The following is a 26,672-nucleotide window of genomic DNA, read 5'->3' as shown; positions in this document are numbered from 1 at the left end:
CAATAGTAACAAGCCAATAGCAGTGACGTATGTCAGTGACGCAGAACGCGGGGTGGGGCTTCGCCAGCCGGGGCGCGATGAGGTGGCTGCCCGCTGGGTGGCGCCGGTTTCCCCGGGAGGTCCTTTCTGGGCCCCCGGAGGAGGTGGGGGAGAGGCGAGCAGGAGCCGAGTCCAGGGAGCCCTCTGCGTCAGCTGCTGCTCGCTGAGCCGCCCCAGTACCAGCCAGGACTCACCCGCAGCTCCATGCTTGTGCCGGGTTCGACTCGTCCATCCTCCGAGAAGCGGCAGGTATGTGCCACCTGTCGGAGATCGGGGAAGGGGGGTAGGGGGGTCAGTGTCAGTCTTAGGTTCGGAAAGTAAGGTGTCAACGACCACCTCGGCAGAATGGCCGCTAGAAATGTAGGGTGAGGGCCAGCTGTGCGGGGGAGCTCCAGTTGTGTGTGTGTGAGGGGGCCTGCCAGCTGACAGCCAAGGGTGCCAGGAAGAGCCATCTGTGTGTGCTGATCAGTGTGTTCTAAGGGAACACTGCCTCAGCGGGTCCCGGTCGCGGTGCCTTCTGTGGGATGTGGCCTGAGAGTGACGCCTGGACACGGACAACCCCACGTGTGCATGCAGCTCACTTACTCTCTGCTTCCAAAGCTCCCTGGTGCTATCTCTGGTCATTTTGCCAAAGGGGGGAGGGGGCTGGGGGAGGACATCAGTTAAGTGGAAGGACAAATTTTCCACCAATCCCAAACCAGAAAGAGGCAACTTTGAAATTTTCACCAATCCCAAATCAGAAGCAGGCAAGTGGTGCTCCAGCCAAGCAATTTAACAACCAAAAGAAGCCCTGGCCAACCCATTCCAACTCTTCTGTAGGAGTGAACATGGGAGCTCCTGACCTGGATGCTTATAGAGCAAGGGCTGAATTGGAGATGGCAGTAGGGGCCACTTTCCCCGAGCACAGGCGGGAGAACATCCCTGACCCACCAGGAAAGCCTGGAGGAGTGAGAGCTGGTGGCTGGGCTAGCGTGGGACATCCCCACTCTTTTGATGCTGTGTGTAGATGCGTGCTAGAATGGAATGAGGCCTGGAATGAGGGCGTCCTCGGCAGTGCCTCATCGGAACCCAAGCTGAGTCAGTGGCCGGTGCTGAGACAGGGTGGAGGCCCCAGCCCGGGTCCTCCCAGTCCTCAGGGAGAGCCCTCGAGAAGCAGGAGAATCATCCTGGGAGCAGACAGGTGCACCCAGGCCAAAGAGGCCAAGAACCTTGCTCCTTCCTCTCCTGACTCTGCCCAGCCCAGCTCTGCGGCCGTGGAACCCTGAGCCCTTGAGCAGGTAAAGGGTGGAGACACCCAGAGAGGCCAGGCGTCCTGCTGGTGGTTTGGGGGAAGCTACATTTGCCATCTTCATCTGGGCAAAAGGGGAAGGAGCCCCAGTGGGCTTGGCCTGTCGCGTTGGTGGACTGGACATCTGGGAAGATGACAAGCTTGCCCTTCCCATTTTGGGCACACAGACCAATTAGAGAAACCATGGGGCAGAGCACTCTCTGAAGGGTACCGTGAGATCCTTTTCTTCTAGGAAGGGTCACCTGCTGTTACTAATACTCCCACTAAGTAGAATAGATAGACGTCTGTACTCAGGGGGGTCATCATGATTGAATTTTTACTATGTGTCAAGAAATTTACATATACTTTATTCCATCCTCACAACTGTAAGATATACCATTGTCATTATTGTAATCCTGTTTTACACACTAAATAACTAAGGTTCAGAGAGCTTAAGTAACTTGCTGCTGACTCAGATCCAATAACAGAAAGAACTAGAATTCAAGCCTAGACCTATAAGTTCATTATTAAAAAGTAGCAGGCTGAAGCCAGGCATAGTGGTACATACCTGTAATCCTAGCACAGAGAAGGCTGAGGCAGGAGAATCTAGAGTTCAAGGCCAGCTAGCGTACATAGTAAGTCCCTGGCAAACCCTGTCTCAAAAAAAAAAAAAAAAAAAAGCTGACTGAAACCAGAGTGCTGGTTCCACCTGCTTCTTGCTGTTTGTTTCTTGAGCTAGATCTACTTTTTCTCAAAAGCCCAGGGACTGAACTATTAGTAAGGCTTCTTCTTCTGCTCTAATTCTGTGACTGATAGCTCCAGAGAGCCCACCTTCTCCATATTTCTGTCTGAAGTTCCACCCCTCTACATTCTTTTCAATCTTTGGTTTCCCCTTGAATCCCCCTACTGTTCCACTTCAAAATGCCCCCTCCAAGAGTTCTAATAGATCTCTGTGGCTGGCGCTGATCCAGCCAGGCAGCTGGCAGAGGGTGGGCATGCCACTGCCCCTTTAATTCTCCTGGGGCTTGGAATGCAAGTGAGTTGCTGTCTCTGCGAGGTCAGATAAGATACTATATATATCGAGCCGTAACCTGAGCTCCGGATTACAGAGCCCCAAGTCAGACTCGGCTTCTGGCCTGTCCACTGCCTTCCCTGCCCTGCCGGGGAAGAAGGCCCCAGGCCCCTTCCAGTGCCCCTGGACACAGGTCAGTAGCTGCTCCTTTGGTATCTGAGCTTCTCAGGGTGGCTGTCTAGAGGACAGGCGTGAGTAAATTCGGGGGAGCATGGGAAAGGCCGGCCACTGGGCCTGGTGGGTGCCATAGACAAGACCAAAGAGTGCACTGGATGTGCAGACAGAAGATGGCTGAAGCCTAGAGGAGCATGAGGGAGACAGGGCTCCCCTCCTTGGGGAGGGGAACCAGGACAGCCTGGGCAGGGATGGGTGGGAAAGAGAATCAGAGGATACCAATACTGCCTGGTGGCCCATTTCTTTCCTTTTTTTTTTTCTTTTGGACCTGTAAAGATGTTCATATTTTCCAATGCCAAATCAAGGAGCATCTAATAGAGATACTGACCTCGGCGTATCTATCTACCTCTTCTCCACGAATCAGGATACTTGCCTTAATCTCCAATCTCTTTATCTTACCTCTCCTCTCCCACTCGCAGGCCCTTGGGCACCTACCAGGAATTAGAGAGACAGAGATGGACCCAAATTCTGAGAATGACCCCTGACAAGGCGGACAAGAGCATAGGGTACTAAGCTGGTGGGTCACTGAGTGCTAAGGCCTGAGAGAGCTGCTATCCACAGGTGGGAGGAGGGGCAGCTGAGGTTCCTGGTGCCTGAGAGGAATAGATAGTGTTGGGCCGCACTCCATCCTCCACCCGCATCCTCCACACCTGCCAGGGCTGGGTGCTTGTGCCCAGCCAGTGTAGCCAGGGACCCAAGCAGCTAGGAGTAAGGGTCAGAGAGTGTGGGTGGAAGGAGACAGGCTCCCCACTCGCCCTCCTCCCTTTCGGGGTCAGCACATTCCAATGCACTTAGCCAGGAGTTCTGGGAAGCTCCGAGGTCACCCCAGTGGAGGTTCCCAAGCACCTGGTGAGACTGGCCGGGACTCCCCACTCACATGCCTTGAGCATCTGGGTAGGAGGAAAGGGACTTAACCCTGCTTAGGAGTGTCTGGGAAACAGCTCAGAGTTCTCTGTCCAGGCAGTGGCAAGGCCACATAGAAGCCTTCACTCCAGGAGACAGCAGATCTGGGCAGACAGGAGCCATGAAGGCTGTTGGGATGTAGGCTGTCACCCACTGCCCCGCTGCCCCCAGGGCCAGGAGTGCCTGGGATTCTTGGTGATCAAGTCCCTCCCCTGGCTGGGCAGGTTAGGGAGCTCTTCACGTGAGCTACAGGAAATGACAGCGGCTGACCCGCTGATGCAAGGAGGTTGGTTGCCCCAAAGGAACATGGTTCATTTTAATCCCTGACTCACCTAGCATAGTACCTTGGGGTACTATGGGCTCCTCATAGTGGGCCATGCTGCAGCCAGGGTAGTAGGCTGCAGGTTCTCAACCAGACCTGGGCCCAGTGACCCTGAGCTAGGGTAGATGCTGGTGACAGGGGACACACAGGAACTTGGCATCACAGGTGAAATGGAGGCCTCCTGGACCATGTCCTGGCTGATCAGAATTGTTCCGGGGCTCAGGTTGCACCTAGCTTCATTTTCATTCCTCTACAGTGGAAAATCCAGAGGGCTGCTCCTGCGGGAGTCTGTCCACCACCCCCATGCTGTTTCTGGATCGTGTATGCTTGGATCCTGTAGCACTCCTCTTCCCACACCTGCCAGCAGGTCCCCAGGTCTGCCCTAGACCCAGGGAAGCAGCAAGCAAGGCCTCAACTTCTGGGTGGCTGTGGCAGTCAGCACAGGCAGAGCACAGGTCTCAAGCTGGCTCTGCCACTGCTCCCAGCCTGACTTTGGGAGACCCACATCCCTTCGGAGGACCCTCATTTCCTTATCTGAAAATGGGCATCATAATAGCACCTGTTGCTTAAGAGTTCTTCGGAAGATTAAGTGAGTTAATGCATGTGTCCCAAGTCTTAGTGAAGTTTGAAGCATTACTACCTTCAGTAGTACAAACGTGCAAAATTTCACTTGAAAGTTTTCCTGTTGGAATGAGGGACGCAGCTCCAAGGCAGAGCATTTGCCTAGCATGTGTTCAAGCCCTGGCTTTGCCCGCCTCAAAAAAATTTCTAAGTTTCTTGAATATTTACTTTTGGAATAGTGGGTACATTTCTTAAATTTTACTTTTAATAATTCGACTGTTCCTATGGTGGTTATAAGTTTGAGGCGTCTGTATATCTGAAAGAGTTCAAGCTCACCTGCACCGAAACTTCCTGGCTGCTGTGCACATGAGCATGTGTAGAAGAATGCTGGATGCATAGCGAGGGCGTGTGAGTGTTGGTGTAAGGCTGCCTAAAAGATGAAATCAGAGACTGCATGTGAAGTCCTGAGCGTGTTTGGTCCCTGGTCCATAGGTGTGCAGCCGCAGCCGGCCAGGTGACAGCTGCTTGGCTCAGGTGTCCCGACAGGAAGCTGAATGGCTCTGTGCAGAGGAATGCTGGAGCGCCTCCCAAGAAGGGGAAACTGAGCAAAGTGATGGGGGCATCTCAGAGAAGCGAAGAGCCGGGCAGCTCTGTAAAGATGCCACACAGGAGGAGTACAGACAGGGGACGGGCCCCCGTGGTCCAAGGTGGTAGGCATCTGAGGAGGTGCTGCCTGGAGCCGCGTGCCTCTACTTGCCAGCTCTGGGTAAACAGTGAAAGGAGCCGGGCAGCAGAGGCCCCACGCTGGGCAGGGAGGGGTACGGGGAATCCCAGCCAATCGTCTGGCCTCCCACTGCCCCATGAAAGAGCCATTCAGTCCAGACTGTTCCTGTGGCAACAGGGAGACTCGCAGCCATGTGAGTGCCCGTCCTGGCCCTGTCTTGCGCAGTAAGGCCACAGCCTGGGCTCCAGCCCCAGCTCCCGCCTATGGTGTATTCAGCAACCTCTAAGGACAGCAGTGCCAGGTAATGCCAAGGGGTGCCAGCCCAAGCTGTCTGCTCACCTGGAAGTTCTTGGGACTTTTTTTCAGGAGTTGACTAGAGTTTGGTGGAAGGGAGAGATATATGCAAGGCCTCAGGCCCAGTAGAGCCCTCTCCCCAGACACGAGAATGTAAGCCAGATGTCAGAGCCGAACCACAGCTTCTGGGGCTGTTAGTGATAGCTTGACTCCCAGGGCTGCTGGGGAGAGGAAGGAGGCCTGGCAGTTAGTTGCCTGCCAGATTGGAGCAGACAGCAGAGCCAGATTTGGGAGGTCTCCTGGGATTCTGTGGGCCAGAAGGTATGACTCCACCTCCAGCCTCCAACACTTCCAGGGCTGTCTGTCCCTGTCTGTTGTACCTTGTTTGGCCCCAGCCCTTCTGCGTCATCAGCAAGGCCAGAAGAGGTCACAGGCTTGGGGTACTGCCCACAGAATACCAATTCCCTGGGAGCCTTGCGGGAGGGGAGGGAGATCGGTGGAGAGGAGCCATGAGCTCATACCCTGGGGGTGGGGTCGTATCTGATTGGCTGCCTGGTGTCCGGGAGCCCAGCTCCTGAGACTCAGTGTCTCTGACTTTGCATTATTGATGGCATTCTCCAAAGTGAAATAGAGCAGGACTGGTCCCCCACTAGCAGCCCCTGAGCCTCAGTCTGCCCCCGCACCGTGGTTTCCCTGCTGAGATCAGCCCCCTTTTCCTAGAGAGGAGTGAAAGTTTCCTGGAGGGGGTGCTCGGGGCACAAGTGAGTGTAGGAGAACGGTGGGGGTCATCTGCGGCAGGCAAGAAAAGGGCAGGCAGTAAAAGGGACAGGGTTTCCTGGTGCCGGCCGGAACATGGCTGGAGCTCTCTGCCGGAGTCCAGGAGTGCTGTGCTGGGATCCACATGGAGGCTGCCACTTGCTCGTTTCCACTCCTGCACCCATCCCAAGCCTTGCCTGGATGGGTTTCTGGGGCTTCCTGCCAAACGTTCAGTGTTTGGGGTTTGGCACCAGCTCCTCTCTGCCCTGTTGGGCTGGGCTGCTGCTGGCCTAAGGCAGGCTATGGGCTGCCCAAGCCAGTGTCTGCTGAAGAGCGTGGTGTGCGTCCGCTTATCTCTCTGGGAGCTACAGAGGGAAGCCTGGCGTCCAGGCTGAGGTGGGACCAGCTAGGCCAGGGAACGGCCAGCCCTGGCATTATTATAGACTACCAAGGGAGGAGCCAGGCTGCCTGGCAGGGGCTGTGGGAGGAGATAATAACCAGTCAGTGTTAAGCGCTTTCACGTGTTATTATCTTATTTATTCCTCACAACACTGTGAGATAGGCATCATCATGGTAATTATTATACTCATTTGCAGGTGAGGAAATTGGAGCTCAAAGAGATTAAATGACTAGTGCAAAACTGGCCAGCTAGTCCATCACAGGGGAGTCAAAACCAGCCCTTACCCACAGTACTCAGCCTTCTAGAAGGGCCCCCCACGGCAAGCTCCTGAGGCCCTCAAGGAAAGGGCCTTCAGCTTACTTGCTCCTCTCCCCCAAAGCACCTCTGCCACTCCAGCTCCACTGGAGATAAAGTTTGCACACTGAGGTAATGGAGAGGCTCTTGGGACCCGCCAGCTACAATGGTGGTGGCAATTCAAAGCTCTGTGGAAAGAGGGCTGGATGCATTCTCAAAGACCTGGATTCAGATCATGACTGCTAGGGTGTGACCCTCAACTAACTAGTGTCACTTTTCCCACTTGTGTAATCAAGAGGTTAAAGTGCATGATCTTTTAGGGCCGCTCCTAGCTCTACGTCCAGTGACTTCTATGTTCCTTCACCAGACTCACCCGAGCTGCTAGGAAGGGGGTTGCCGGGACAGGACAGGTACCAACACCAGAGAATGCTGCCTGCAGTGCTTGATTTTAGACTCTAGGGGGCCCCCTTTGCACAAGTCAACTATTGCCAGGAGCAATTTGGTATCCCGGTTGGGAGAACCCTGGGAGGCCACAGGGCACTAACTCCGCTTAGAGCAGAAGATTAAGATCAGTGAGAAAGGTGGATTTACCATACTAGTACCCCCCACTGGGGGACCAAGCAGCAGGTGCTTGTGTCCAGGGAAGAACTCTGGAATGGAGTCTCTAAGGCTCCCACCCACTCTTCCCCCCACTTCCTCTCATGAACCTCTTTTATCTCACAAAGTAGCTGACCCCATGATCTTTAGGTCATTCCACAGAGAGCCTGTGATGCCAAAAGGTCTCTTGCTGGTCACCTCAGCCAGAGGGCAGAAGCCGTCATAACTCTTGAACAAATGTCCCACATTCTCAGTCCAGAGAGTGAGGTCAGAGGCATGCCCAGCTCAGGAGTCTCTGCAGAAGCTGAGAAGAGGAACCAGATGGGATTTGGCTGGAAGACTGCATGGCTTAGAGGGCTGCAGAGGACAGCCTGCTTGCCTGTTTGAGTCTTTGAAGGGAGAATCCAGAGTGGCCAGGACACGCTGATGCCAGTTTCCCTCCTGAACACGTGGGCCTGGCTGTGAACACGTGATGTGTGCAAGCCCACATGCACATCTGCATGCGTGTGTACATGTGCTTCTCGGCAGCCAGCCAGTCTCTTGTGGACGTAGACTGGCTGGGCCTGTTGAGCCCTAAGGTTCTGGCCCACCTTGGATGGAGAATAGGCACAGCAGGCACCTGGCAGGGCCCTTTGACAACTCCTTTCCTTGTCTTGCAGCCCATGAGGCTCCCAGTCCCCACTGAGTGCCGCCCTGAAGGATGTCCCAGCTCTCCTCCACCCTGAAGCGCTACACAGAATCGGCCCGCTACACAGATGCCCCTTACGCCAAATCAGGCTATGGTACCTACACCCCGTCCTCCTATGGGGCCAACCTGGCCGCCTCCTTCCTGGAGAAGGAGAAGCTCAGTTTCAAGCCGAGCCCCCCCACCAGCTTCCTTCCCCGTCCCAGAACCTATGGTCCCTCCTCCATCCTGGACTATGACCGGGGCCGCCCCCTGCTGAGACCCGACTTCATCGGGGGTAGTAAGCGGGCAGAGAGCCAGACCCGAGGCACTGAGCGGCCTTCAGGCAGCGGACTCAGCGGGGGCAGTGGATTTCCCTATGGAGTGACCAGCAACTCCCTCAGCTACCTGCCCTTGAGTGGTCGCGACCAGGGAATGACCCTGACCCAGAAGAAATCAAACAGCCAATCAGACCTGGCCCGGGATTTCTCCAGCCTCCGGACCTCAGATAGCTACTGGACTTCAGATAGCTACCGGATAGACTCCGGGAACCTGGGCCGCAGCCCCATGCTGGCCCGCACACGCAAGGAGCTCTGTGCCCTGCAAGGCCTCTACCAGGCAGCCAGCCGCCCCGAGTACGTGGAAGACTACCTAGAGAACTATGGTCACAAGGGCAGCGCACCCCAGGTGCTCATGCAGGCCTCTCCCTCTCGAGTCCCTGAAGTCCTCAGTCCCACCTACCGACCCAGTGGCCGATACACGCTGTGGGAAAAGGGCAAGGGCCAGATCCCTGGGCCCAGCCGCTCCAGCTCCCCAGGGCGAGACACTACGGTGAGTTTACCCTTGGGTACCTAGCAATGGGCTGGGAGGACAGCCACCTATGTAGAAGAGCCAGGTTGGGGGCAAGACTCCTGATGATTGATAGCAGCCCCTATGGAGAAAAGAGGAACAAGTCATCCCAGTATGTCTGATGCCTTCCAATTTTCCCAAGGACCTGCGACACTGAGGGTGTTCCAGCAGTGCTCTTGGAGTGCTTGGCTATCCCTATGCACACTGTTATTCTTCCCTTGTCCTTTTCCACCCAATATGTCAGGGTCCTCAGAAGGTCTTGTCCCATCTGGGACTTGATGCTGGGGCTCTCAGACCACCAGTGCTCCCTGTGGCAAGTGCGGCCTCCCTGCTTTGGCTGCATCTCTCCTGTTCAGACTTGACGTTTGGGCATAAGAGAAAAGGAGAAGCGGCACCCTCCTCTGGTTGACGCAGGCAGGCTTGAGTCATGGTGTCTAGATACCAGCACTTCTATGTCTTTGGAGGAACTAAAGGAGAAATTAGGGATTGAGATGATCTAATACCTCTGTACTCCATCCCTGCCTGGGATCTAAGAGGCTCTGAAAGAGTCTGGCCAAGGGCTAGCACAGCCTTCCTCACACCTAATCCTTGACCAAACCTCTGCTGGGGCACTGAGACGGTCTGCTTTCCCTGTAGTTATTAGTGTGCCCATTAGGTGGCGAGCTCTCAAGCTTGAAAAAGATTCTATCTCCAGATCCCTCATCAGGTGCCGCACCGCGGGGAGCTCAGCTGATTGCATGGATGAATGGGTGCTTGGGTGAGCGGGTAGAGGGAGGGAGTGAGGGGTGCATGGATGAATGGATGGACAGACAAATGGACAGACAAACAGGTGGATGGGCAGGTGGGCAAGCAAGCATATGGGTAGGAGGATTGGGTGCTGTGTGTTCTCCACTACCTTATGTACCACCCCCCTGCTAGGACATGTGCCTTTTGTAAACAACAGCTGTGCCACGGTGAGAAATGCTGCTTAGAGCACTTCTCCAGGCCAATAGAGCAAGGGTTCAGGATGAAGGGTGGGGCACTGGCCAACAGACTGTGAAGTGTGTCATAACTAAAGATCTTGAGAGGACACTGATCACATTTCTTAGAAAGCCTTGGCCCTGCTGGGCTGTCTGGAAAGTGCCATGGGAGATACAAAAGCTGTGTCTCCCAGGACATTCAGACCCTGTCAAGGCAGTGCTGGCTATACTGGAGCATCCGTGTAGCTGGTAATGGGAGACTGTGTCATGACAAAGCTGGGCTGAGAAAGAAATGGCACTCTCAGAGGACAGTGTGCATGGCTGGGGCAGAGTAGCATCCTGTCGGACATGATGTTGTCCACGGTGGTCTCAGTGAAAGCGTCTTAGGGGCTCCCCACTTTGCAGTGCTCTTCCAAGTAGGGTCTGCAGACTGCATGCCTGGGAATCACACTTCACCCAGGCCCACTGGCTCAACCTCTCTTAGGATAGTGCCTGGGAATGTCCTTGTCACCAGCCCTCCAGGTGCTCCATAAGCACACACTGACGCTGAGACCCTCAACATCATAGACCCAACTACAGACAGCGCCACCCCTGTGCCCCATCATGAGAGAGCAGGATCTCTTTACTGGGAGTCAGACAGCACTGGAATCCTGCCTCCTCCTCACCACACATACCAGACCTCCTGGGAGTGTGCCACTCTCCCTCTCTTTCCTAGGGGACACCCATCCCCACTCCAGTGGTGAGGGGGGGAGTTTTGAGAGAGGCCCTCAGAGGAGGCCCTCACATGACCCCTGGAGGGCCACCTGGCATCCTTACTTCCCACCCAGAAGCAACTCACAACACTGAAGTAGCTGGGAATTCACCACAGCTAGAGCTTCATCCTGAGCCCTCGGGGTGGGGGGCTCGAGCCATAAAAGACCTCAAGGTCTTTTAATTTCACCCCCTTGTGCTCACTTCAGGAGGCTGGCTGCATACTGTAGAGTTGAAAACAACCATGTTAATGGGGCCTGGGCCACTTCTAAAAGTAGGTCCACTTTCTTTTTTGATTTCCATTGGAGCATCTTAGCTTTTCATTCATTCATTTATGGGGCTTAACTTACTAGCACTATACTCAATGCCTAGTGTTAAGTACTCAGCACCTAGGGGCTGGGGATTTAGCTCAGCGGCACATCGCCTGCCTGGCAAGCGTAAGGTCATGAGTTTGATTCGCGGTACAGGGAGGTGGAGGGGGGAGACAAACAAAAAAACAAACAAACAAATAAGTACTCAGCACCTAGCCTACTCCAGTAGGTCCTTTCACTTCCGAACCTGTTTCCTCCTCTGTAAAATGAGAGTGCTCATCATTCCCCCTTGATAGATTATTGTGAGGAATGGGAGAGTACTGGATGTGTAAATGCTTGGTATGTGTTAGCCCTTGTACCCTTCCAGGTGCTGTGGGAGACAAGAGATGTGTGTAAGCCATGGGTCATGCCCTTGGCCCATTCACAATTCCCTTGGGGAAATGAGTTCTTTAATAAGTACAAAAGGAGACTGCCCAGGTTTAAGTGTTATCAGTGGTGGAAAAGAAAGAGGTCATCTGAGGCTGAGGCAGGCTGCCCATGACCTCTGGAAGGTACAATGTGCTGCTTTAACCTTGGACACCAATCAGCTCAGGTGTATTTCCTCATCCATAAAAAGGAGTGATCACACCTGCCCTGCCTACCCCACCGGCATGCAATGAGGCTCAAAGCAAATAATGCATGTGGAGGAATCGAAACCCAGTAAAACACTACAGAAGAGTTTGTTTAAGCTCAAAAGGGAGGGCTGGGGGCACAGGCCAGTAGTGTAGCACTTGTCCAGCCTGTGTGAGGCCCTGAGTTCAATGCCCAGTGCTGAAAAAGTAAATAAACTCAGGGGGATGATTTTAAAAAAAGGGCACCGACTGGGGGTGGGGTGGGGTCACAGAGTAGGGATCCCCCTGTGGGAGGATCAAAACTGAGCAAGCACGTTCTGTAGCGGGGTCTCCATCTCTCTCTCTCCTTTTTCTTTTTCAGTAATAAGTAAGAGGGATTGAACCCAGAGCCTTTTGCACTGAGCTCTTTTTTTTTTTTTTTTTTTTTTATTTTTTTTTTTTTTTTTTAAAACAGGGTCTTTCCTGGTCTTTTAAACAGGTAAATTCCCCAGGCAGAACTCCAATTTGTGATCCCCCTGCCTCAGGCTCCCAGAACGCTGGGATTATAGGCGTGCACCCCCACCACCAGCAGCAGCAGGGTGTCTCAGGGTGCCCAACTTGAACTACAGCTGGGTTTCATAAAGAAAGGAAGGTCACATGCAGGCCCCCAAGCAAGAGTAGAACAGTTCCAACCAGACTCCTTCTCCTTCCAGTGAAAGCCAACATGAACTTGAAATATCAGACTCCGCTGAGCATGAGTAAAGAACTGACAGAGAACGTGAATTCTGAGTAACCCCCTTCCCATGCTTGTGTAGGCACCCACAAAATGCCAGTCTGTGGGGGTGCAGCTCAGCGCTAGGATAACAAAGGTCTGTCCTGAGGCTTCACTGTCTCCTACAAATGCAGACAGATGAAGCAGCAGGGACAGTGATGGAGAAGGGGGTACCACTACCCCCAGTGAGGACTCCAAGCCAGCCCAGGTGGCTCAGCCCTGTAGAGAGAGCCAGGATCCTGAGTCCCAACCCTATCACCTCCCCCTCTGCCCTACCTCTCTTGTTCCCAGGCCTATGGAAGGACAAGCTGTTCCTACCGAGCCCTGCCAGGGCTGTGCTTTAACCCCTACAATCCTTTCTAATCCTCCTCTGCTCCACCCCTCCAGCTGCTCCCTGCCAGCCCTGGCATTCTGCCTGCTGGATGAAGCCCTGCACTGGTCCCGCCCAGGTCTCCCCTCCCCAGTAAGAGCCAGGGGTTGGCCCAGCGCCCTCCCCCGCAGTCAGCAGGCTGGGCACCTGCTCCCCAACACGGTGCCAGGGACTGAGGCTCTGGTTCAGCCTATTCTCCTGTACGCAGTCTCTTCCATACCTTGCCATCTGCTCCAGGACCTGTTTCTAAAGAGCAGTAGAACCTGAGTACCTGGGTCCTATTTGCCACTGGGGCTGCTGACTCATCTTTAGAAGCCCTGGGTTCCAGCTGTTCAGTAACAGGGAGATTATATAAGCTGAGGTCATATGATTTTGCCGTTGGGTGGGACTTTGGACTTGAATGCTGCCCTGCAGCAAGCGGAGGTGCTCCAGTGAGAACAAGTTGAGAAAAGCAGGGGCTGCCTAAGAGCTCCTGGGTGACAAGTTGACCTTCTCCTGTCCCTGGCCTTCTCACTCTGTTGACTCAGCTATGCTGGACTGCATCCCTGCTGGCCTGTGTGTAGCTTAGCAGCCTGAGACCCTAGGGCCTGTCCTCACTTGCTCCCACCCCAGGCTCACTTAGCCATTCTAAGGAGGTCGAATTTCCTGGGGGGCAACACAAGGTCACTCAGAGGAGACATAAAGCGGGGAGAATTCCCATGGCAGGACCAGCACTAGCTTTGAAGGAAAGGGCAGCAAGTTTGTGGCTTGTGATTACAATCAGCAAGATGTCCCCATCCCATGAAGATTTGCTGTGGGCTGTGACCTGGTGGCCTTGGAGTTGCCATACTCGGCCTCAATTTCTCAATTGGTCCCCAGTACCATCCATCCTCCCTGCCTTCGCCACCCCCACTCCAGGTGTCTTCATGAGTTAATGTGGTGCTGGGGTGGGGCTTAGCAATGCAGAAAGTAATCCAAGCCTGGCAAAATGTTCCCTGCCCCTGGGGGAGCCGCTCCACTGACCACTGGCTTTAGAAATGAACATTGTGTCCAGAGCCCAGAGCTGCACATGTGACCCCCTCTTACCTCAATGAATACATAAAACTGGCACCCTGGACAGAAGTAGAAGCAAGAGAAGGAAGTGTGTGGCTTCGGGAATCTGGCTGGTTCTGGCCAGGCTGCCTGGGGCTTGAAGGAGTACAGAGCATTTGGCCTCTGGGAGGTCCAAGGCATACAAGGAAGCAGAGCTACCTCCAGCAGGTGGAGAGGGTGGACAGACCCTCCTCCCGCAAGGCATACTAGGGGCCGAAAGCCACCCCCTAACAAGGACTGGGATCCCCTACCCTTTCACCCATTCCCCAATCAGTCAGGCTACCGGTCTGTCTATCAGCACTAGCCTTGAAATATCTGCTAGAACCCTAGAACTGTCACCGAAGCCTAGACCACGCTGCTCACTCAGCTGTGAAAAAGCAGGACAGTCTGTCCTTACATAGCTATCCCTGGCCTTATGTATAACCCATCTCATGCCTGGAAGGACCTGAGGTGGAGAAAATGACTTATCCTAAATGAGCAGCAGGCCAAGATCAGGCTCTGAGAAATGCAGTCTTGGGCTGCAGGAATAAGCCCAACTCAGGGAAGTTTCGTGTACCTGACACACAGAAAGTCACAGAAAGCATGGCATGGCATGGTGGCACATACCTATAACCCCAGCATCCTAGGAGACTGAAGCAAGAGGCTCAGAAGTTCAAGCCTAGCCTGGGCAACTTAGTCACTTAGGAAAAACCTGTTTCAAAAACTTAAAAAGGGCCGAGGATGCAGCTCAGCGTGAAGCCCCTGGGTTCAATCCCTAGTACCAAAAAGAAAAAAAAAAAAAAAAGGGCACAGAGCCTGAGCCAGATTCAGATCCCAAAAGACTGTCAACTTTGTCCCCACTCCACTTCAAGAAAGCACACAGCAGACAAGGACTTTAGGGACTTGACTCGTTAAGAAAGGAGCCACAGTCTTCTTTGTTGGTTGCATCCAGAAGCAATCAGACCTGCTGGGCAAGAGTAGACCCTGTGTGTATTATTCTCGCTTGCCCAGACCTCTCGATGTGCTTGCATACAGGAGCTTTCCCATCTGGCCCTCCTACTCCCAGCAAGTTCTCCTTCCCCAGAATGCCAGGATGTCCTGGGGTGGGAGTGCTCACGTCCCATCATGGAAACACAGGCCAAATGCTGCAGTGAGTGAGCACCTCTGGGCCTGGCCCCCCACCCACAGCACGCTTGCTCAACATGCAAAACCAGACTTACACGCCACCCTCTGAGGCTCAGGGGATTCCCAGCAGAGCCTGGTCTGGCCCTCTCCTTTAAGAGCTCATTAAGTGAACAGACAACCCTCCCCTGGAGGAGCCTTCAGTGTGCTGGCCCAACCCTGACAAGCCACACACGCTCTAAGACCATGTTCAAAACTCTCTTATATTCCAAAGATAAACATATTAAGATAAACTGATAGCACACACACTGGGTGCTAGGAGACTGAGAAAATGCAGTATTAGGGTGTTTAGCACTGGGTGGAGTTAATTAGGGAAGACTTTATGGAAGGCACAAGTTTTGAGCAGAATTTACAAGTAGGTAATTGGCAGGGAGCATCCTAGAATTTCCTAGTCATTGTTAAAAGCGTGAGTTTTTCTGTGAGACAGATCTGGGTTCAAAGGTTCTCAATATCCTTTATTAGCTTTGCGGTCCTGGCCCGTCATTTGACCTCTCTGGACATAAGGTTGTTCACCTATAAAATAGGGATAATAATAGTTACTACTTCATAGCATGATTATGGAAGTGGGCTGAGATTATATATATATATATATATATATATATATATATATATCCCCTAGACTAGTGCCTGGCATTTAATAAAGAATCAGTTTTGGTTTTTAACCACAGGATAAGAAGCCAGTCAGTTGATTTCAGGAGCAGAGCATGAGCGTGAAGCGATGGAAGGCGACTATGGAGAGACAGCCTAACAGACAGACTACCCGAGGGTCTGGACTGGGTGCAAGGCATGCTAGTTGGTTCAGAGCAGGAGGGATGTGATCAAATGCAACACTGGCGCCCACAGTGTAAGACCCGCTGGAAAGGGAGTGGTTGGAAAGAAGGAAACCTGGAGAAAAGGGCTGTCACCGCGTGTTCAGGGTGCAGGTTGGGTTAGGATCTGGCGATCACACCTCCTAACACGTGCACCTTGCAGGATCACCTAGCAGAACACCCTGCAGCTCCTCCCCTGCCCTCCCTCCCCTTCCACTGCTGGAAGGGGCCCAGGGTTTGGACTCCTCCTGCTTCCCTCCCATTAGCACAAAATCGCTGTGCTGTGGGTGTCCTTGGGTACAGTCCACACGTGTGTCCCGGAAATAATCCTCATGTGGCTGTGGTCGTGTGTGCAGTGCGCGTGTACATGTGTGGATGTGCCTGCCGGGAGGAACAGAAGGAGCCCATAGATGAGTAACAGCACACGCTGCTGCCTCTCTGAGTATTTTTAAGCGCTAAAAATACTGGCTAAAAATAGCCAACAAGCTCCAAACAAGATACTTTCTCTAGGCAGATTCCTGAGCTTTTCTGTTAGGTGAGGGGGCACAGCATGAGAAATATCCCCCACCCAAAGACCCCTGGTCTGTAAGCACTGCTGCACTTATGGTTTAAGAGAGCACCTTTCTCCCCATCTGCCACACAGAAGTCAAATTTGAGGTTCTGGGAGAGATGAAATTGGGTAATTGGTTAGAAGAGGCCAGAGAAGGTTCTTTCTTGAAGCCAAAAAGGCCTGCTTTTAAAGGTGCACTGCCTCTCTTGATAAGCGACCAAACTAGGCCAGGAGGAAAAGGGGAGCTCAGTCCCAAGGTCGTGGAAATTTATCTTCTTAACCTGGGCCCTCCGAGTCCCAAGGACTGTATAGATGTTGGGCGTCCAGAGGGCCTGGGACCCCTTGAATGCTGGACGAAGGTTTGTGCAGTGTGCATTTTGCCCTGAAGAGAGTACTGAACGGTCAAGTTCTCAAAATGATGTACAGCTCCCCAGCCTCCCCGCGACCCAAAAATTGGAAATTGTGTGCTGCCCAGGCGAAAGCTCACCAACTTGACGAAGGGCCTCCAGGCGATTTGCTCTGAGTCCCAGGCCCTTCCCTAGAGCCTGCAGCTCTTTGCAGGGAGCTGATGGGCGCGGACGCTAGGTAACCTGCGGGAGGTGCGGGCCACGCCGGCCCTGCGACCTCGCTCTGGTCCGCGTGCTGGAGGCGGGGTGGGGCGGGGCTTCTGCCTGGCCCCGCCCCTGCGCGAAGTCACGGGGCCCGAGGCGCCGGCTTGGCAGCCAGTGGGCTGGAGAGCGAGAGCGGGCCCGGGCGGTTGGCGGCTCTCGGCGGGGAGGTTGAGGCGGAGCAGCGCGCGGCTGGGCAGCCGTAACGGTTACTGCCGGGCACCGAGGACCGTGTCCCGTGGCAGCCTTGCCGGCCTTGGTGTCCGGACTGTGGCGCCGTGCGGGGACTCCCCGCGTCCCCTTGGCCAGCCTTAGGCGTGGGGCCGAGCCCGCCGCCCGCCCCCAGCATGCGCACCTCCTACACCGTGACCCTGCCCGAGGAGCCCCCCGCCGCCCCCTTCCCCGCCCTCGCCAAGGAGCTGCGGCCGCGCTCCCCTCTCTCCCCATCCCTGCTGCTCTCCACCTTCGTGGGGCTTCTGCTCAACAAAGCTAAGGTACGCGGGCCCTTTTCCGGGACTGAGGGGGTCGCCGAGTCCTCTCTGCTCCCAGGACTCCCCCAGCCAGCCGGCTGCGCGTCCCTCTGCGAGGGGCTCGGGTTCTTCCCAGCCCCCACCCTACCCTTCCCAGGGTCCCCCAACCACGAATGCCTCTTGCCAGGTGACCACAAGCCTACTTGAAGCCCCCTCCTGTCGTTGAGGTCCAAGCCCCCCACCCCCTCTCTCTAAGACCCAGGCACCGGGTAGCTCTTGGCCTCTTCTTTCCCGGCACCTAGCAGGACAGGTGCAGGAAAGCGTAACCTTGACCAGAGCTGGCGCGTGCGGGAACAGGCAGGGGATAGCACACTGGCTTTTGTGAGTGACTCCTGCAAGGCCAGTCCCCACCAAGGAAGGCAGATCAGAGGGGCTGCCTGCACCTTTCTTTTCCCAAAGGGCTTTCTCCCGGAGCTTACTGACAGGGTCCTTTGACCCTGTGAAGGGCAGAGGAATTGCAGACAGGTGAAAGAGGGCAACTTCCTTCTCTTCCTGGCCCTTTCCAGTTGTTCAAAGTGGGCAGCGAATCCGTGGATTGAAACAGCTGCCCAGAGGAGTGCTGGGGTTAGGGCTGGGCGCTGTCCCCATAGGGAAGGGAGAAGGGGCCTGAGCTTGACAGGTCTTACGTAACAGGCACCGGCTCCCATGTTGGCAGTGCGTGCCCAGCCCCGTGCCAGGGCCACACTGGGCTCCTTGGCTGCAGCCAGGATGCAGGGCTGACCCTTGTGGCACAGGTGAGGTGCGCAGGAAGGCCCTTGACTGGAGTCTGCAGTGTGAAGATGAGACCTCAGTCACCCTTTTTTGAACCGTCCTATAGGTACCACCTCTGCATTAACTCTCTGAGCCCCTGCTCCTGCCATAGAAGGGGAATGCTGCCTGTTTAGTGGCTGTGAAGGTGGCATCTGCTGTCTAGAACAGTGCTTGCTACTGATCAAACCAGGTTTGCGGATGGCTGAGTGTTAGGAAGCAGCGGATCCAAACTTTCTGGAGTCTTTGCACAGAAGTCCCATGGTAACAGCTGGAGTCGCTTCCCCTGCTTTCCTGTGAGAGGCTGGCAGTGCAGGGTCTCTGTCCCACCTCCTCCAGTTCTAGCCTCTCTCTCTTTCCCTACCAGCCCTGAGGTAGGATTGTTTGCCCTGTAAGAAAGGTCACTCCTGGGACATTTCGTCCCTCTGTGTAATGGAAAGTGCTGAGTTTCCCTGGAGCTCCTGATTCCTTGTTCGTGGCAGAATATCAGGCTGGGTATGCAGCAGCCCTGTTCCCCCCTCCACTCCATCCCCCAACTCCCCGTAGCCCTCCACCATCTACACAGAAGGCTTAAGAATCGGCATGTGGTTCTGAGCTCAGGAAAGTTTAGACTAAAGCACGATTCCCACCCTAAAACAAACCAAAAGAATCAACAGCAGGTCCTAATGATGCTTTAAAGGAGCCTCTCCCATCTCCCCCACCTTCAGGCCAATAGAAGTTTTAGATCCTCAGAATAAGAACCGTAGAGGACTGAGTGCTCTTGGCCCTCATGCTGCTGGGTAAGAGTGAAAACAGGAGTGCCCCTGTAGACAGATGACACCTGTCTCCCATCCCCAGTGATATTGTCTCAGCCAAGGGCCCTGCTCTGACGGACATGGCCACAGTCACCAGTGGTAGAATGCTTTGCAGCTACAACCTGTTTAGACAGATGTCGTCTGAGGCACAGGGGGTAAGCACTGCCAAAAATAGGTGTAAGAGTGGGCATTCTGTGTGGGCACACTTCAGCATTTCAGTTTGGTTCCAAATGGGCAACATGGAGACTTGTGCAGCATTTTTGGTTGGACCCTGAGAGAGTCTTTCACCAGTTCTGCCTAAAAATGCTGATAAGATCCTTGCCGCAGGGGAATCATCTCTGTGGCGACCCTCTTACTTGAACACTGGGGGCTCTAGACTATCGTTTAGATAAGGTGCGAATTTTGTTTGGTACCCCACATACTGCTAGTCCTAGCAAGCTCAGCAGGGATGCTCACACTCGAGCTGCAGGTTTAATCCAGGTCTCTCTCCTGAGTGTGTTTTCCTCCCTTCCTCTTAGCGTTAGCCCTGACAACTGGCCAGAGGAGGGATCCTCTTGCATGTAGGCTAAGCGAGGCAGTTCTTAAGAGAAGCCCTCCTTCAGCCTGTTCATCCTCAGCCCAACCCCCCCCCTTCAAGCTGACAATCTCAGGGGCTTTGAGCTGCTGACAGCCTATGAGGCTGACAGCACACAGCATGAGTAATTTTAGCTGAGTTATTTCAGGCTCTTGTTCTGATCAGGGTTGAGCTGGCCCCACGCATGCCCCAGCCAGTCTTGCTCCAGAGTTGCCTGCTCCCAGGTCCCCTCCCTGAGAAGAGGGGGTGGCGGACTCATCTGCAAACTGTTCCTTAACCCTTTGGACCTGAAGGTTTTCTGACTCATTGGAGGTATGCCCCAGATTATGAGAAAACCTTGACAAACAATGCGTGCAGTTCATGATCTAGCACCTGTTCTCTCTCCAACCCCCTCACCACCCTCCACAATCAAGACAAGAGGAAGAGTGGCACCTCCAGCCAGGTGCTTCCTTCTACTTGGCGCAGTCTGCCATCATAAGGCGCCCCAGCCAGTGGCCAGTCAGGATGTTGAAACCAGAGCCAGGCAGGGAGGATTCTCCCAGCCTTTAATTAGCCCTTAGGAGCTGAGCTCAGCCAGAAGGAATTCCACCTGTCTCTGACAATTCAGAATGGCAGGCGGACTTGAGTTTTTCCAAGCTGAAGAGATTTGAGTTTTTCCCAGCTGATGATGGAAACTCAATTAGGGTGTTTTGCCATTTAACTTTCTGTAACCACCTTAAAGCTGTAACCATTATGATAGCTGTTGTGTATATTGGGCACCTAGTACAAATATAGGTCATTTGAGATAGCGCCTAGATTTACGTCTTAAAATTTATTGCAACCAGGAATCAGATATGTCCCCAGATCTATGAATGGCTACTCTCTAGTTCTAATCATAAGCCTCTATTGTAATAGAAAATAATATTAAAATGGAGAGAAATAGTCCTGAAAGCAAAGTCCCAAAGAATATTTTTTATGTTTTGAGAAATAACAGCCTTTCCTCGGTCTTTCCTCCGAGATACATAGACTAAGGCTGAAGAGAGAAAGATACTTGTGAACTGTTGCTGATGGCTGCAACCAGCAGCACATTGCGTAAGAGAGCCTAGCGCAGGCTCACCCTCTTTGCCTCATCTGTAATGCTATGTATTCTTTGCTTACAGAATTCTAAGAGTGCCCAGGGTCTGGCTGGGCTTCGAAACCTTGGGAATACGGTGAGTTCTTCCCAGTCCACCTCTTTCCCGGGGTCCCCTTCTACCCTTTTGACTGGGCTGATCCGGAAGTCCCCTCCTGGCTCCAGCTGACTACCCGCTAAAGCAGTTGGTACCTGCCCTTCCTGGTGCTGCACAGGATTGCTGGTCCCTTCCTCACCCACACACAGCAGGAAGCACTGCTAAAAGGAAGCTGCCCTTTTAGCTGTCAGCTTGCAGCTCTTCTGACTTCTCCTCAAGGACACCCATCATTTCCCATCCACTTCTGTCCTGAGCACCCACACCCTTTTGCACACCTCTACAGTAAATAACCTGCTGTGTCATCCACGCCTATGGTGGGGATTTGCCTCACTTCATCGCTTTCACTTAGGAAAAAAAAGAACTTGAAGCTGTGAGAGGGTCCCTTCCGAGTCCATGAACCAGAGCCTTTGGGTGCTAAACAACAGAGATACTAGATGAGAGTCTTAGCTCCCCTACTTTGTTATTCAGCTTTCAGTGACTGTAACAAATGCCTGCAGTATACCAACTCATAAAGAAAAGCTTATTTTGGCTCACATTTTTGGATCTTTCAGTCCATAGTCAAGTGGCTTCAGGTCTGGGCAATGACTGCATGTCACGGTAGAATAGGACATGGAGGAGCAAAACCATTTACCTCATAGCCAGGACCAGGAAGAGCAAGTGGGAAAGGACTAGGTCCCACCATGCCCTTGGAGGACACACCCCCTACTAACCTGAAGGCCTCCCACTGGGCCTCACCTCCTGAAGTTTCCACTACTCCCCAGTAGTCTCCAGGCAGGGGACCAAGGCCTCGCACACACAGGCCTTTGGGTGACCCTTAAGATACAAACTATGGAACCTGCTGATGGTCTGGCTTATCTCTTTCAGTGCTTCATGAACTCCATTCTGCAGTGCCTGAGCAACACCCGGGAGTTGAGAGATTATTGTCTGCAGAGGCTCTACATGCGGGACCTCTGCCACACCAGCAGTGTGCACACAGCCCTCATGGAAGGTGAGACACCCGCGGGACCCAACCCTGCATCCCCTCTTGACACAGGCCACTCTACTGAGTTCCATTGATTTGAGATGCGCTCTCCTCTGTTTTTCTTTTTTTCTTTTTCTTTTCCTTTTTTTTTTTTTTTTTTTTTTTGGCCTCCACTTTGTTGGAATTCTAGTTTCAGGGTTTCTTAATAGAAAATATCTCAGATAATACAAAACAGGGAGATGTATCCTCTGCAAATGTCAAGGGGAACAAGAGACAGAGAGAGTAGGAGGAAAGGGAGGGCAGGTAGAAGTAAAAACAAAATGAAAATGTGTTACGTACAGGCACCAACTTCCCACAGTAAATGTCATCACTAGGTGCAGCAAACATGTACTAATAAACACCAAAAAAATCTCACCTGTCCTCTGCACCCCCTCTGCCCTCTCCTTACGACAGAGTTTGCAAAGCTAATCCAGACCATATGGACTTCATGCCCCAACGACGTGGTGAGCCCATCTGAGTTCAAGACCCAGATCCAGAGATACGCACCACGCTTCGTTGGCTATAAGTGAGGCCCTTGCAGCATGTCCTCTGGGCCGGGTGGCAGCAAGCGCAGGGTCTTGGTGCAGAGGTGTTGCTGACTCTTCTCTTTGGGTTCAGTCAGCAGGATGCTCAAGAGTTCCTTCGCTTTCTCCTGGATGGGCTCCACAATGAAGTGAACCGAGTAACAGTGAGGCCCAAGTCCAACCCTGAGAACCTTGATCACCTCCCGTAAGTAAGAGGAGAATGCTGGGGGGAAGCAGAACTTTTGGGAGCTGGTGTGTTTTACCTACTTTTTTGAGAGTAATGAATGATTTTTGAAGAGACTTAGATTTGCTTTCAAAGATGAAAGATCTAGATTGACAGGCCCTTAAACGTAACATGGTCTGAGCACGGACCCAGTTGTCTTCCTCTCTCTGTTCCCAGTGACGATGAAAAGGGGCGACAGATGTGGAGGAAATACCTCGAGCGGGAAGACAGTCGGATCGGGGGTCAGTACTCTCCAGGGGGAAAGGCCTGCGTTCTTTGATGTCCGCTTTTGCCTGAGCAGAGCATGAAAAGCCCATGGGGCTCATTTTCCCAGGGAACCCTGCCTCTGCCCACGTCCAACAAGCTGGGGCAGGAGCACTGAGAAGGGCGACCAGGGCCCACCCCGTGCTCAGCAGCTTCTGGCCTTCTCTTCCCCAGATCTCTTCGTTGGGCAGCTGAAGAGCTCCCTGACATGCACCGACTGTGGTTACTGTTCTACGGTCTTCGATCCCTTCTGGGACCTCTCCCTGCCCATTGCTAAGGTATGCAGCCTCTGGCCCGAGCTTCGGAGCACCCACACCTGTCCTTCCACATCGTCCACCCTGACCTTTGCTCTTGTCCCTCCAGCGAGGTTACCCTGAGGTGACACTGATGGACTGCATGAGGCTCTTTACCAAAGAGGATGTGCTTGATGGTGATGAGAAGCCAGTAAGTCGCCCGTCAGTGGAAGGAGCACAGAGTCCCGAGGGACCGAGCTGGGGCGGGTCCAGCTGGGGAGCTGGTGTCTCCCGCAGGTTCCTTCCTCTGCTCCATTTGTCTTGTCTTCCAGACATGCTGTCGTTGCCGAGCTAGAAAACGATGTATAAAGAAGTTCTCCATCCAGAGGTTCCCAAAGATCTTGGTGCTCCGTATCCTTAAGGTCCATCAGGGCAGGAACCTGATTAATTTCCTTTACTGGGGCTCAAATCCTGTGCTTAGTGCATATCGTGTAAGCGTGCTGCGCCTGGCTACATCCCCAGCCCCTGGATCTGATTTTTGAGAGTAACTGATGACCAGGGACCAAAAGGCAAGGGGAACAGAGCAGAAAAAAAAAAATTTGTGGATGTCCTTGTGTATGTTTTTCCTTTTTTTGAGGGGGGGGGTACTGGGAATTGAACTCAGGACATGCACTTGCCAGGCAGGTGCTGTGCTGCTGAGCCATATCTCTGGCCCCTGCTTTTCTGCTTTCTGAGGAAAGTGCAGTGGTCCCTGTGGAACTCAGGTCCCGCTGGTTGGCCTCTTTGCACTGTCTGTCCTTGATTCACATGAATCCCAGACCTGAAGCGGTTCTCAGAATCCAGGATACGAACCAGCAAGCTCACAACATTTGTGAATTTCCCACTAAGAGACCTGGACTTGAGAGAATTCGCCTCAGAAAACACCAGTGAGTATCTCTGAGTATTAAGGGATGAGTCCGGGCACAGGTGGGAGGGAGATCGGCGGCAGGAAGCGCACAAGGTGGGAAAAGACTGGGAATAAGGCTAAAGGAGGAAACCTGGAGCAAGCTACGCCTGCATGGCTTCATCCTTTGTGTCTCCTCCTCAGACCACGCTGTTTACAACCTGTACGCTGTGTCCAACCACTCCGGAACCACCATGGGTGGCCACTATACAGCCTACTGCCGGAGTCCAGTAACAGGCGAATGGCACACTTTCAATGACTCCAGGTGAGCCAGGGCTCGGGCAGCACTCTTGGGGGACCACCGCGCCTCCCTCGTCTGCATGGCTTCCACCTTGAAGGGACAGCAGAGGTCAAGGCCAGAAAGCTGCATGACACACACATGTCTGCTGCTCATTCAAAAGCTCTGGAAAGACAGGCTGGTCTGGGGTTTGTTGTACAGAAGTTAGAGACAGGCCTCTTCCTTACCACTCCGCCTCGTCCCTGATAGCCTCTCTGACTTCTCCCTGCTCTCTCCACAGCGTCACACCCATGTCCTCCAGCCAAGTACGCACCAGCGACGCCTATTTGCTCTTCTACGAATTGGCCAGTCCACCCTCTCGTATGTAGCAGTGAGGAGCTACATCCCTTCCCCTTTCCCTGTGGTGGCCTCACACCCTAAGTTTTTTAAAAAGACAAAAACAACAAAAAACCCTGACAAATAAGAGAAAAATAAACTAAAATAAAGCTGCGGAGCAGGAGTTGATGCAGCCTGGTCAGGGTCTGGAGCAAGGAGCCGGGTGCCCCTGAGCCACGCCTGACGGGAAAGACCAACTGGACACAGAGACCGGAGTCAGCGCCGTGCTCGCTCGGCTTCTCTAGTTTGCATTTTTCAGCTTGTGGTTTCTCCTGTGTGTAATAAACAACAGCGGTCTGTCGGGAGAGGATCCGTGTCCACCTGCTGCTCTCTCCAGCCCCGAGCCTTCTGGGAAGACAGCGCCCTCTGGAGCCTGCTGGGAGCGTTGCTGCCCGGATCCTGGCACCGCGGAGGAACCGCCTCGGTCTCCACCGGACCTGCTTTCTGGGCCAGGGCAGGAAACACCCTTGAGCCAAGAGCCGTCTTAACCCTGCTGACTCCAGTGGCCCGGAGGAAGGAACGTCTTTTTTAAAAAAGGCTGGTTGGGGTTTTTAAAAGCCCGACATTTTTTAAATTACTGTAACGAAAGTGTTGTGACTGGAGGCACGCTTCTTCACATCTCTTCACAGCTGGGACCTCGGGTTGGTGCTTTTTTTTTCCTTGCCTTTTTTTTTTTTTAATTCTTCACGTACACCTCTTCTAACGCTAGCCCCCCCGTGGTGCTAGATGGGTGTCGGCCAGGCCCGAGGTAGCCACAGTAGACCTGGGATCTAAACAATTCCTGGGCGTTTTGCTTTTGTTGTAATGTTTGGACCGATTCTAGTTGCCTCCGAGAATTGTGCCTTATAGCATTTGGGGACCAGGGGGTAACTGCCCCTCCCTGAAATATCCCTCAGCCTCTTCCCTTTTCCCCAGTGCCATGTCCAAACCCACAGGGGGACACGGGCCCTGCCCTCTGCCCCTGGCATGCGGCACATGGCAGTGAGGCAAAGAGAGAAGTAGGTCCAAGGAGATTTCTCACCACGGCGCGTCGCGTTCTTCCTGCCCACCACCTCTTACCCACCCCGGTCTACTCCCCAGCTGTTGAAGGATAGCACAAGTCCCTTGTCCCTAGAGCTTCTCTCACCTTTAATTTATTCTGTCCCTAACGTCCCTGCCCCCTGCCTTCCTGCCGCCGCCCTTCTCAGAGCTTCCTAGACACAGGCCCTCTGGATCGAGTTTCTCAGGGATGCTGGGCCGCCCCTCGGCTCCTCGGCATTGCACGCTGGTCCTGCTGGGAGCTGGAGCGTGGGTGTCTGGGGACATCTTGCCTCCAGCATATGATTCTTTCCCATGGGCTGGACTCTGCCCTGGGTCATCGGACAAAACTGTAGTCCCAGAGCGCAGAGCGTTTGTGCAGTAAGGCCTGGCGTGTAGTGCACTCTGCGCACCCCCCAGCTGGGTCCGCCTCATGCCTCTTGAACCCGGCACATCCCAGAGCGCCTGGGGGGGCACCAGAGAGACACCCTGAGCTTACCTGGCCTGACACCTCTCTCTAGAGAAGACCTGTGAACTGAGCCCAAGGGCTGGTATTCGTACACTTGTTTACCATGTAAGCAAGAGTAGAAGAATGTCTGATGTACAGTGGAACCTTGTACAGAATAAATAATAGCTTTGAGAAAGAACCTGGTAAATGATGGAATCTTCATTTGGAAGGGGTCTGAACCCAGGAAGGGCTCCTAGCATCTGAAAGGCCGTGTATTTCATTGCTTCATCCAGTCTGTGAGTCCTCAGATTGGGAAATTTTTACCTACCCACTGTTTAAACTTCTCTATAAAAAAGCCACTCATGGTAGCACATGCCTGTGATCCCAGCAGCACTCAGGAGGCCGAGGCAGGAGGATCACTGCAAATTCAAGGCCAGCCTGAACTATATATAGCAAGACTTTGTCTCAAAAACCAAAAATGAGGTACTATGTATTTTGGACACTGTATGCATCTGGATTCACCAATTACATTTTTTCCACCTTTGTTTATACTTTATTATTGTAGCCAAAACATTAAGAGGTGAGGTATCATCATACTTCTGAAGACCTCAGCACACACCTAAATAAGGACATTGTCCTACATGACACCATTTCACAGCGGGCCAGTTGACATCTGACACAAGTTTC

The 26,672-nt window shown here is 53.4% G+C and overlaps 1 protein-coding gene across 7 annotated transcripts; it reads left to right on the top strand.

Moving 5' to 3' along the window:
- The first annotated feature begins 70 nt into the window (after positions 1-70).
- Usp2 (ubiquitin specific peptidase 2) lies at positions 71-26,191 on the top strand. Of its 7 annotated transcripts, none has more exons than XM_005378335.2 (13): positions 71-288; positions 8,063-8,898; positions 20,652-20,702; positions 21,585-21,708; positions 22,135-22,246; positions 22,339-22,449; positions 22,645-22,709; positions 22,906-23,009; positions 23,095-23,175; positions 23,297-23,375; positions 23,783-23,890; positions 24,052-24,172; positions 24,426-26,184. In XM_005378335.2, exons 2-13 carry the CDS (start codon positions 8,104-8,106, stop codon positions 24,511-24,513), a joined length of 1,839 nt encoding a protein of 612 aa, XP_005378392.1. In that variant the 5' UTR covers positions 71-288; positions 8,063-8,103; the 3' UTR covers positions 24,514-26,184. The 7 variants fall into 7 exon arrangements, with proteins under 7 accessions (XP_005378392.1, XP_005378398.1, XP_005378393.1 ...); XM_005378336.2 differs by lacking the exon at positions 71-288 and adding an exon at positions 2,422-2,511 and having other exon boundaries at positions 24,426-26,191; XM_005378337.2 differs by lacking the exon at positions 71-288 and adding an exon at positions 4,282-4,366 and having other exon boundaries at positions 24,426-26,191.
- Positions 26,192-26,672: the final 481 nt, after the last annotated feature.

Source organism: Chinchilla lanigera, unplaced genomic scaffold (assembly GCF_000276665.1).
Source record: "Chinchilla lanigera isolate Chin_1 unplaced genomic scaffold, ChiLan1.0 scaffold00011, whole genome shotgun sequence".
Taxonomy (NCBI): Eukaryota; Metazoa; Chordata; class Mammalia; order Rodentia; family Chinchillidae; genus Chinchilla; species Chinchilla lanigera.
Note: the sequence above shows the minus strand (reverse complement) of the source record. Positions and strands in the feature narration are given on the sequence as shown.